This window comes from Drechmeria coniospora, chromosome 01 (assembly GCF_001625195.1).
Source record: "Drechmeria coniospora strain ARSEF 6962 chromosome 01, whole genome shotgun sequence".
Taxonomy (NCBI): Eukaryota; Fungi; Ascomycota; class Sordariomycetes; order Hypocreales; family Ophiocordycipitaceae; genus Drechmeria; species Drechmeria coniospora.
Genome location: NC_054389.1, coordinates 9,370,396 through 9,382,513, shown reverse-complemented (window position 1 = coordinate 9,382,513; position 12,118 = coordinate 9,370,396). Strand labels below are relative to the sequence as shown.

At 48.0% G+C, this 12,118-nt stretch overlaps 2 protein-coding genes across 2 annotated transcripts; both read left to right on the top strand.

Moving 5' to 3' along the window:
- Positions 1 to 300: 300 nt before the first annotated feature.
- On the top strand, positions 301 to 2,397 carry DCS_02484 (uncharacterized protein; the record flags this gene model as incomplete). The annotated part of the gene is made up of 1 exon (XM_040799811.1): positions 301 to 2,397. The coding sequence occupies one exon, from the start codon at positions 301 to 303 to the stop codon at positions 2,395 to 2,397; it is 2,097 nt and encodes a 698-aa protein (XP_040660694.1).
- Positions 2,398 to 10,508: 8,111 nt separating this feature from the next.
- DCS_02483 (uncharacterized protein) lies at positions 10,509 to 11,084 on the top strand (the record flags this gene model as incomplete). The annotated part of the gene is made up of 1 exon (XM_040799810.1): positions 10,509 to 11,084. The coding sequence occupies one exon, from the start codon at positions 10,509 to 10,511 to the stop codon at positions 11,082 to 11,084; it is 576 nt and encodes a 191-aa protein (XP_040660693.1).
- Between the last annotated feature and the right edge of the window lie 1,034 nt (positions 11,085 to 12,118).

Sequence of the window (12,118 nt, the reverse complement as noted above, 5' to 3'; positions counted from 1 at the left end):
TGGCGGCGCATTTGCATACACTACCTCACACGGGTGCGTGGCAGTTCCGCCTGACTTCGTACGTACTTCCGCTCTGCAGAGCAGGAGAATGAAGGGACAAAGGGGCGAATAATGAACCGCAAGCGTCGAGGAATATAAAAAGCCTGCCTCAACCTGTCGAGTGCGTGGTTAGCTTGATCCGCTCAATCGTCACTCTCGCCGTTTTCGTCACTCGTCTCTCGCGCGTTTCCCCCTGCTCCGGACCGGAGGCAAGCCGGGCCGACCGTTCATCCCGTGCCGCGCAAGCCTCAAGCGCCCACCATGCCTACCCATCCGTCCTTTCTCATTCTCCTACTACTTCAATGGATGCAGTATGCTCTGGCCGCTCCGCCCAACAAGCAAGGGGCGGCCGGTGAACTCATCGCCCTCACTCCGGTACCTCTGACCAAAGCTGCCTCTCCACCGCCGACCAAACAAGGCGGCAAGCCTTCCATCCTTCATGAACCCCGACCTCCTATCCAGAGCGTCTGGCTCGTCGTGCCGCAGACCATGGCGCAGGTGCAGCAGGATGGCGGCATCCACCCGCAAGGCACCACGGGGACGAGCGTTTATCAGCACGTTAAAGGCGCTAGAGATAGCATCTACGTTACCGTGTACGAAACCGAGGAGGCTGCCCTGGCCGCGTTTGACGGCAGTGCCGAAGGAACTCTCGTCAACATTAACGCGCTGGAAAACACCATCCCCGTGGCCGAAACACTAAACTGGCTTCCGATTGCGAAGTTGAACCAGTACGTTTCCATCGGAGGCATCAGGCTGGCGCAAATCATATCGTCGGTCGACCTGGTCCACGGACAAATCCCGTCAGCCGGCAAACGGGTGGATGTGCCAAATGCGCAATACAGGCGAATGCTTTTCAGTAGCGAGGTATCCGGAAACGGATGCCCGCAGCTGGCAGGTTTGCCGACGAACCATCCCGCCATCGGCCAAGCGCCGTTCAGCAACTTTGATCAGACAAAGAGCGACATGTACGTGGACGAGTACATGAAGGTGCACGGTAAAACGGTGCAGTACCGCGGAAAATTCCCGCTGATCATACCGCCCTCCGAGATCGACGTGGCCTATGCCAAGATTAGCAAGGCCGGGGTGGAAATCAAGAGTGCCGAGACAGCGGCGAAGGAAGCCAAGCAAGCCGGCGACTCGGACATGGCCAACAATGCATTGGCAAAGGCGCAGGCGGGAAGCTTCAAGATCCGAAGCGAGCTACGAAAGCAAGCGAACATTATTTTCGATTCCATGTACCTCAACCGCCCTCTGTTCGACAAGTCGTGGAAGGAGGCTGTCGACTATTTTCTGACGGCCGAAGGTGTCCATTCCATTGCGTGGGAGACGTCTGTCGCGAATCTCCAGAAGCGCGTCGTTCTCGGCAAGGACAAGGCGGACGGCGGCACGTTGGAGGTGAAGAAAGCATCCGCGTTGGAGATGAAGGCGGCCGTCGACGAGGCCAAGACATATGCGGCAAGGATGCACGCGAGGCATCTCCAAACGGAGAATCGAATATCGGAGCTTGACGCGGCGAAAAGCCAGGCAAAACTTGACCCTGCCGCCAACGTCATGGCCGGAACTCTCTGGCTAGGATACTTTCGGGAGTCGAAGCCCGAAGCCATCTATCGGGAACGTGACCTGCGCAGGAAGATATCGACGCTTCAGCTCACCTCTCACGGCCTCCTCTTGGGCATGTGTGAATCGGCAGAGAACTACCTGAAGCAGCTGAACAAAGAGATTGAGCGGGAAGAAGGAAAGGAGGGCGGCAAGGAGACGAAGCAAGGACCAGAGACGGTCGTTGACGCACAGAAAGCAGCAAAGGCCCAGAAGGCGATGCAAGAGGCACAGAAAATCCAAGATGGCCAAGAAGAGGGCTCTTGGATTGGCGTCACACTTAAAGCAGTAGGAGTGGCAGTGGGCGTTGTTGCTGCCGCCGATGTTGCCACGGCCGGAACATCCTACCTCGCGGGCGGCCCGGCGGCAGGCGTATTTGTCAACTTTGGCTTTCAGGCATCTCCTGTTCCTACCAGCGAGGAAGTTTTCGCATATGGCATCTCCAGACTGTCACAGGCTCGGTCGCAGCAAGTCGCCATCAGCGACACAGAGCGCCTCATCGAACCTGATATCGAGGAAGCGGTATCCCGAGCGGCACAACGATTCGGCAAGAAAAAGACAAAAGTGAAGGCCGCCGGCGGGTTGGCGCCGTCGAAGCGCCGTCGACGACGAGCGGAGGGCAATGAGAGGCGGAACAATGATCAAATCGAGGATCGAGAGCCGGAGGAAATGCTCGAGGCGAAAGTTCGCATAGGTGGCCGAATTGTGAAAAGGGCTGTGGTGGCCGGCATCCAAGAAGCTCTCAAGAAAATGGACCTTTGAAATCGAACGGCAATACTAATACGGAGTACATTTGCGGAGTACGGACACGGTTGCTTGATGTTCAAGTACAGAGCATTACAATGAAGTACAATACATGTGCAAGTACAGTACTTACTTACTTATGCAATCAACCATTGCAAAAAGGTATCATCCATACTTGTGCATAGATAAGTGCAGCAATACTTGGACTCTGCCGTGGACGTCTTTTTCGGCACTTTAATCCACTTGGGCATCTGGCTGTCCTTACTGTGTAAAGGAAGTAAGTACAGTAATTACATGAGATTTTTACGGGGCACTCCGTACTTGTACTTACTGTAAGTACATAATACTTACAGTACTTTGTACGGCAGTAATACCGTGCGTCCCCAACAAGCACACCTACTTGTACCACACCTACGTGTACCACACCTACGTGTACCACACCTACGTGTACCACACCAACTACTCCGTACATGTATTGGGCATATGGCTATTCTTTTCTCTGCATTACGGAGCGCCAGTGCATGCAATGTAAGCATGTCGCGCCAGCGTGCCTGTGGCGGGGTTATCGTCGTCCGGGAGTTACCTACTTAACGGTGTCCACTTTCTCGCCTTCTTGAGCGGGCGCTGTTGACACCAAAGTACTGCAAGTACTCCGTACAGGTAATAATATTAATAGTGGTCAACAACAACACAACAAAGAACACCAACATGCCGATATCTGGCCCGCCTGGCGATGGTTGATTCGCTGGTGAAGTCTATCGAGCGGATCCTCTGCAAATACGGAGTACTTGGACGTGTATTGATTCGGAGTCAAGCAAGTGTACATGTGTGGAGTAATTGAAGTACACCTACGGAGCATTACTCGACTTGGACCAAAAGTGGTCTCAGTATATTAATAATAATATTCTTCCGTAGCTCGTACACATATTACTTGTACACTACACCTTCATGTCCGACGAGTAATTTTAGGTGTACGGAGCCGCTGTGCTCTACCTCGCTAGCCAGTGGTGCAGCCCAGGATGCACTCTGTAGGTGTCCAGTACAGCTGCTAGCGAGGTACCTTGCGTAAGCGAGCAGTACGTATGTACAGTTGAACTCGCTTGCGCTGCATCTCGTTTTATAGCGCTCGTGTCCTCGACGGTTAGCGACTCGTCCGCGCTTACACATCCTTCCGGCATTACGCAGTACTGTACGGGGTACAAAGAGGTTGATGCAGACACGAAGTATGGATTTCAAGCGCTGCAAGTACCCGCACATGTGCGGAGGAATATACTACAAGAAATGTCAGCAGAGAGCTACTTGTAGGTGTTCGGAGCACGGAGTGCGTTACGAGCCAGGAGTGGCTGTAGTACCAAAGTCATGCTCGTACCGTCCATGTATTCGTGTACCACGCTGCTGTACTGTCCTTCTCTGCCAATGGCAGAACGGACGCGGTAGGGTTGAGGTTGTACTGTCAGAAAACCAGTCCAGTTGTACGAAGAAACTGCCATCTGATACTTACTGTGGTATATACTTTGACGTACGGAGCACTGAAAGGATAATTGCCACCACTAGTGCACTTACGTACATGTAAGTAAATGTACAGAAAGTACAGTACGATCTATACACACCACCTAAATACTTACTTACTTGTACATGCTGTAATACTGTATGCCGTGGTTAGTATTGGGAAAATATTCTCCACCCAACCGACATGACGATTCATTTGCTTCATATTATTACAGAGTTCTGCCTTACCGTACATCAAGTTACATGTCAGTACTCCGTACGTGCTCCGTAATGCTAGCATGCTTTTACAATATCGTATTATGTCGCGCCAACGGGCCTGTACCGGGGTTAAAGTCCGGGTAGTTTGTTATACCTTGAAATTTAAGTACTTGTATTCCAGCTAAAATGGAGCAGCAACTATCAAGTAAGTGGTCTTTTTGGCCTGCATCGGGTACTTATCGCTGCAAGTACTCTTAGGTGTAGGTAAGTAATAGATGTGCTTGCGCCCTAGTTCGTACCGAATTAGGACCTCGTTTGGTGGAGCTCTTCATATTGAACGGATGATGAATACCGCATACATAAAGGATGCCTCCTCGACCAGTGTTGAGCGCGCCGCCCGAACCCTGCCCGCTCAATCTTCCCTCCTGCCACCGTTGCGGCCAATCTTGTCTCCCATCATTTCCATCCGAACACAAAGCAGGCCGGGCCGATCATCAACTCTGTACTCTGCAAGCTTCGAGCGCCCACCATGTACGCCCACGCATCCTTCCATCTCTACTCCTCCTATTCTTTCAATGGATCAATCTTGCTGCGGCCGCTCCGCCTAAAAAGCAGCCTACGTCCAATCTTCCCACCAAACTTGCTCTTCCCGCCATCTCCCGAACTTGCTCCCCCGCTTTCTGCCAGGGCTCCTCCTGAAATAGATAACTTGCGTGACAGCCCAGACCTTTGGCTCGTTGTTCCCCAGACCATGGATATGATTCATTCCCAAGGGGGTATTCTACCTCGGGACACAACAGAAACAAGCTTTTATGAACATGTACATGGAAATATAAATAGCGTCTATGTTACGGCTTATGATTCGATTATTGACGCCCAGAATGCATATACTAGTGCAGTAGGAGATGGTATTGCAGGAACCTTACTCTGCATTCACTATGCGGAAAATGCCATCGAACAATTAGGTTCGATTCCTTTACCTGAAAATTTATCCGAGTTTAATGAGGGTAAGTTTGTTATGCTCGGAGGCGCCTGGGACGCACAGATAGAAAAATCAGCACAGATAGAGAGCGGAGTTCCTCGTAGAGAAGACAACATCGCATTTAACGATAATAAGAACTACAATTAGGGTTACCGCCAACATTACGCCAGTATAGCGCGTCCGCGCCTAGCGGGTCTTCCACCTAACCATCCAGCATTAGCCAATACCAAGAAAAGGTTTTCTAATTCAAAAGAGTGCAATAAAGAGGCTCGTGCGTTTATTAATACAATTTCAGACTATGTTGGGTGGCGGAAAGAATGGCCGTTAGTTCTAGTACCTAGAGAAGCTAATACTGCGACAAATGCCGTTGTTACGGCCCGAGACATTACAAGCGTTGCAAGAAAGGCCGCAGTTGAAGCTGAAAGAGTAGGCGACTTGGTAGCAGCTCGTAGAGCGTTAACAATAGCTCAGAATGCGTTATCCACTATTAACTCACAGGTAACCAAGATAGGCATTATTACCCGGTATTTGGGCTCTCTCCCGCGTTCCAAGTTCGATTTGCCATAGTCGCATCTCATCCACTGTTCGAAGGTTGTAGCTGCTATCGAAACGATAGCAATTTCACTTGAGGCTACCCAACTTAACCAGAAGGTTATCGCCCGTTGCAGAAACTTGGCAGCAACCGTTGGATAGTACAGTTGTAAAAGAGATGAAGGATAATATTGCTCGAATAGAAGATATTTCAAAAGAGATGCAAGCAAAACTTGAAGCAAAGGAAGAACAACGATCGGTAATAGACGAGGCAAAATAAATAGGGAAATATTCAAAGCAGTTTCGGGCCATAAAACCGGACATCTGGCTGGGAGAAGAACAGGAGAAGAAGAGTGAAGCAATCGAACGGGACATACACTTACTTAACGAGTAAATAATTCTCCAAACGCGCTATCACAAGGACCTTGTCGAATTAGTACATTCTGCTAATGATGCTATGTTTGACCTGGAGGAGAATAACGGCCAAAGGGCAAAATCAGAGCAGAACACGTAAAGAGACGATAGACAGTAAGAATGCACAACAGGAAATAGGTCAAATACTAAAGGATATGTCGGACGCAGCAAAAAGAAAGAAAGCTGCGATAGAGCAGGCAAGGATAATCGAGGACAATTCCAAACTCACCCCTGGGTTAAGGAGGGCACTGTCAAGAGTGACGAATTGGGTAGCTGAGAAGTAGGATAACGTTGATACAGTGACCGCCATAGTCGGTGCCGGGACAGTAGCTACCGCTGTCGGTGTCGGTGGCAAAGTCGCTATAAGCAAGGCTGCTGCTGGTACCGTTAAGGCGGGTGCAGGTGCGGGGGGTTCGACGTCCAGGCTCGGAAGTGCTGCAGCCAAGAATATTCAACTCGCCGATAGCAGAACGTTCGGTAATACAGCCAAGTCTAACGGCAAGGACACGAGCCAGGCAACTAACAACAAGGAAACGAGCCAGACAACTAACGGCAAGGACACGAACCAGGCAACTAACGGCAAGGACGCAAGCCAGGCAACTACAAGTTCTCAGGAAGTCGATATCAGTGATTCGCAGCTCCTGCTCCCCGGTCTGGTCGAAGAGCGGGTCGGAGCTCGGCCGATTTATAATGTACTTCTCGAGCAACTACAAAAACTACCTCCATTTTCGTGGCCTTTCTGAAGAACGCAACCCTTTCTTTTTTACGCCAGCCGTCTGCTCGATCTTCCAGGGAATGGATCTGCTTCAGGCGACAGCATTTTCGCACATTGTCACTTCCCTTTTCTTCTCTTTTCATATCTCTTGTCGTTCTTCCCATCCACGTCTGCGACGCCGCGGCTCGGAGTGGTCGAAGAGTCAAAGTCAGTCAGGCAAGCCATCATCGTCTTCCACAAATACCGCATGTACGTTAACAAATCGCGCCAATGCGCCCCCCAGGTAAGGGGTTCTTGCTGTGGTCGGAATAAACACACTATACCCTCAATTCTCCCCAAGAATGCCTTGTAGCAAGTCGAAGGCTAGCCCAGAGAATCAAGAATAAGCCGCCGGGCAACAAATACGAAAAGTTAGCAGAGAAGCGTCGACGCAGCGTCGACGGGCAGTACAATGGTCACGTCGATAACCAAGAGTTGCAAATTTTGTTTTATCAAGATGCGGCTTCTGTGTTTACACGAGCCGTAACAAGGGCCATATTAGTCGGCTTACAACGTACTTTGGAGACCATGGAACTCGCTGATACTGCTACAAATTAGAGAACATATTAGCAGATCTCACGTCTAGTAAATGGTCTTTTCCTTGCAGCATATCAGGGCTTCTATATGCATAATACTACGACTGGGTAGATGAATTTCACAGATACAATTGACACGTAAACCGTGCACACTTAGTAGTTACATGTGCAGTACTTGCGGAACGACTTTCAAGTATTAACGCTCCACATACAATACAGTGAACGCGTATTTGCATGTGCTTCCTCGTACAACCCTACCAGTAGTGACACTCAGTACCAAAGTTATCCCCGCAGTGTCTATGCATTCGTATACTACGCTGCCCTGCTGCTCTTTGCTGAACAATAGCAGAGCGGATGCCACTACTAGGATTGCACTTTATCAATACTACTGTACTTGTATCCGGCACCTGATATCCGGTACTATACATGTACAAATAACTACCTGGATTATGGTAGTTTTATATCGGGACATACTCTCTACTCGACCGTCCGGACAAAATTTCATCCTGTAGCTTGAGAGACAGAGTGGGAAGAATCGAACGAAGAGACAGCAATAGTAGGAACATATGTAGATAAAAATAAAGTACACATTCGTTAGTTATAGAATCAAAGAGTGTTGTATTGTCTTCAATCATTGGCATATTAAATAGTAGTGTTGTTTCAATATACCAAAACGAAAATTCCAACCAGCGTGAACAACTAACGAATCACTCGTCCGAGCTGAATTGGCATGCACCGTCGTTCTGTACCCCATCTCTTGGGCTGTGCGTGACCTTGGGGTCGTGATCATCCTACTTAACAAAGACACAGTGCGTTATGCGCGGAGTACATAGCAAACCCACTACTTGACCGAAGAGACCTTGGCAGTATACCAGAGTAAACCAACCATCAGGTGCGCCGTCGGTTGAGTATATAGTGTTGAGTAAGCCCACTACATGAATTAGGTGAGGTTGTCCTTAATAACATACAAGTAGGTTAAATTCTTTCGACACAGCATACCGTACTAGAATGTAGAGTATCTCTATGGTATATAGTACATGTATAGCCTTGCTATTAGTTGTACTTAAGTCAGACCCCCCCAAGTTCGGCCACCTTTTTTTCCACCATATAACTATCTACCTACAGTACTATTAACGCGACTTTTCGCGTAATTAAAATAATTTTTATAAAATAAGCTATTATTCGATTCCTCAATGGCTAGGCAAGCTACCTATACCGAAGAAATAATTCAGTTAGCTATATCTACTATTAAAAACGGCCTATTGCAGCACCAAGCCTGCCGATAGTATGGAATTCCACGCTCTACACTTCAAGACCGACTACAAGGCAGCCTTCTGATAAAGACTGCAAAGGAGCCAACCTAGAGACTCTCAAATAATCAAGAAATACTCCTTTGCAATTGACTCCTTATTCAAGGCACGTTAGGGCTACTGCCATTAAGTACATCAGCAATTAAAGGTCTTTGCTACCCGGATTCTTATTGCAGGGGGGGGGACCTTCAACCTCTCGGGAAAAACTGGATTAATGGCTTCTTACGCCATAATCCAGAAGTCAGTACTATACGAGGCAAGTCTATCGATTCATGCCGTTTAAACGGTGCCTCTGTGTGCCGTATCTGTTACGGTATCGGGCTAAGCCCGACTGTATATTATCAGATGAGTGTGGGGACAACAGACCACCCAAGGGGCGCACACAGAAAAGGAAGCAAGCCCTAATCAACAAACAGTCCTTTACTCCTTAAATCTTTTAATATACTTCATTGAGACTCCTAGAGCAGCTGCCTAGTGACTCCGTAACAGTAAGAATAAATATTCAATCTAGTACCAATTGCAGCCGAGACTTCTAGTCGTGGATTTGAGGACCTTTGCATTGAATGGCAGCTTGAATAGATACTATAGATATTTATTTTAATTTTTTATAGCAGTAATGCCTTGTTTTTTTTTAGCTTTTACAATAGTCTGTTTCTTGTAAATTAGTGGCCGGACTTGGGGGGGTCTGACTTATATATCTTAGCTTATTTAGACATTTCCTTTTCTGAATGTCGTTCAACCAATGGAATACTCTCTGATTGTACTAATTAGCGTGCGCCTGCTTGTCGCATTACGTATCCGCCCATTACACGGTATCAGGCGTATGTACGGAGCACGGAGTACGGACTACACCGAAGTAAAATTGCAGCATGTACGGAGTACTTACGTAACTATGACAAGTATTTACTCAGGTAGGTAGAAGTAGGGTAGAAGTAAGTAAGTGCACGACAAGAGAAATTCTTTAGCTAGCAATATCCGTACTACAGTGGAGTGGCAAAAGTGTCGATTCAGTTTGTAGTAGTAGCGGTGCCAGAATTGAATTGTCACTTTTGTCTACTGTAGTGTAGTGACTCTACCATGTGGTATGATTGATAAGCATTATAAGTACTAAAGCAGTTCGTCGTGCATCATACTCTCTAGATGTACTATTATATTTGAATTGTACGTAATCGGTATGAAGACGAAATACTTGTACTTGTATTTTACAAGTATTATGGCCGAAAAGGATCCGCAACTGGCCTACCAGATTGCACTTAATATCCACGAGCATTGCTGTCGAAGCACGTCAAACTTGGCACACTTAGTTGCTGAACTCCAAGTACTGTACTTGCGAGCAGTGCTTGTATAGGTGTACAAGTAAGAACTTTATATGCTTATACCTAGGCAAGTACAAGTAAGTATACGTACCGATGCAATTACAGTAGACCCCGCTTGAGGGAGCTCGACAAATGCATGAATGAATGGTGAGGTGAATATCGGATACAAATCGGATGCCTCGACTGGTTTCAAACGCGCCGCCCAGCGTAACCGCCCCAGTCTTCCCTCTCGCCAACGTTACAGCCCTTTTCCTTCTTCGTCTCCATCCGCGCCCGAGGCAGCCAGCAAGGCCGGTCTTCAACCCTGAGCGAGACAAGTCTCGAGCGTCCACCATAAATACCTACGCGTCTCTCCTTTCGCTCCTGATCCTCCAATGGACCAGGCTCGCTTTGGCCGCTCCGTCTCATGGGCTGGATAATATACTCCCGCCAATCTCAAGCGTGTGGCTCGTTGTTCCCGAGACCATGGATGAGATTCATGCCCAAGGGGGTGTTCTACCTCGGGGGCAGACAGAAACAAGCATTTTTGAACATATGCAAGGAAATCAAAGTAGCGTCTATGTTACGGCTTATACAAACATGGAAGATACTCATATGGCATACGGCAACGGCGCAGGAACCCTCTTCCGAATCTACGCAACGGAAAATATTATCGAATTAACTGGGTCGCTTCCTGCAACTGAAGTTTTGCGCCAGGAAATACGATTGTTTCTAATGCTCGGGGGCGCCTGGGACGCCCAGATAATTGAATCCGCCACACTAGCTGGTGGTAAAAACATTAATTTCGAAGAGAAAATAGATTTCGTCCCTATCAAAAACTTCGACCCGAATTATTATCAACACGACATGAGTGTCGCGCGTCCGCGGCTAGCCGGTCTTCCACTCAACGATCCAGCATTGGCCAACGGCGAATCCAGGATGTTCTCCAATGTTTTAGAGTGCGACAAGGAGGCTCGTGCCTACATTGACAGCATTGCCGAATATATCGGGTGGGTGAAAACATGGCCGTTAGTTGTACGCCCTGCGGAAGCCGCCATTGCAGCTCGAGCCGTCGCTACGGCCCGCAATATTATCAGTGACGCTAGAAAGGCTGCATTGGAGGCTGAGAAAGTGGGCGACTTGGTAGCAGCAAGTGAAGCGTTAACAATGGCTTAGAACGAGTTACTTACCATCAAATCACAGGTAGCCAAGATCGGCCATATTGTCCGATATTCCGGCTCCCTTCCCCATTCTGCGTTCGATCCGTCGTGGATGCATCTTGTCCACTGTTCGAAGGATGTTGCTGCTATCGAAGCGATCACCTTATCGCTCGAGGCTAGCCAACTCTAGCAGTAAGTATTTGCCCATTACAAAAAGGCAGCAGAAAGCGATCCATTAGACAGCAAGCTTATAAAACAATGAAAGGATGCTGCTTCTCGGGTAGAAGATATAGCAAAAAGGATACTTACAAGGCTAAAAGCCAATAAAAGCCGACGATCGGAATTGGAAGAGGCAAAACAAATAGGTGTAACGTTACATTAGTTTCAGGCCGTCAAACCCGACATCTGGCTAGGAAAACGACAGGAGAACAAAAAAGAAGCAATTGAACGGGACAATTACCTGCTTAACGAGCTAACTATTCTCCAAACGCGCTATTACAAGGACCTTACTGAAATATTCCATGCTACTACTAATGCAGTACTTGACTTGGAATCGAAAAGGACAGCAGAAAGCAAGAAAGCGGAACAAGGACTAGATGAAGCACTAAAGCAAGCGTCGGACGCAGCAAAGAAAAAGAGTATTGCAATGGAGCAGGCTGCAAACTTTATTTGATCAAGATGCGGCTTCTATAGTTATACGAGCCGTAACAAGGGCCGTGTTGGTTGCCTTACAACATACTTAGGGGACAATGGAACTCGATGATACGGCTACAATCTAGAGTAATTGATGGGAGATTTTACTTCCAGCAAATGGTCTGTATCATTTCGGCATTCCAGGCCATCCATATGCATGAATACTACGACCGGGTGGATGGATTCACAGATACATTAGACACGCCAACGTTGTAAAACTACACCTAGTAGGCTATATATAAAGGACTACAGTATGGCTTGCAAGAATTTACTCTATATATACATACATGTATAGTGCTCGCATATGTGCATGTGCTTCCCCGTAAATCCAAGCAGTGGGAAGTGTATCGCACGGAC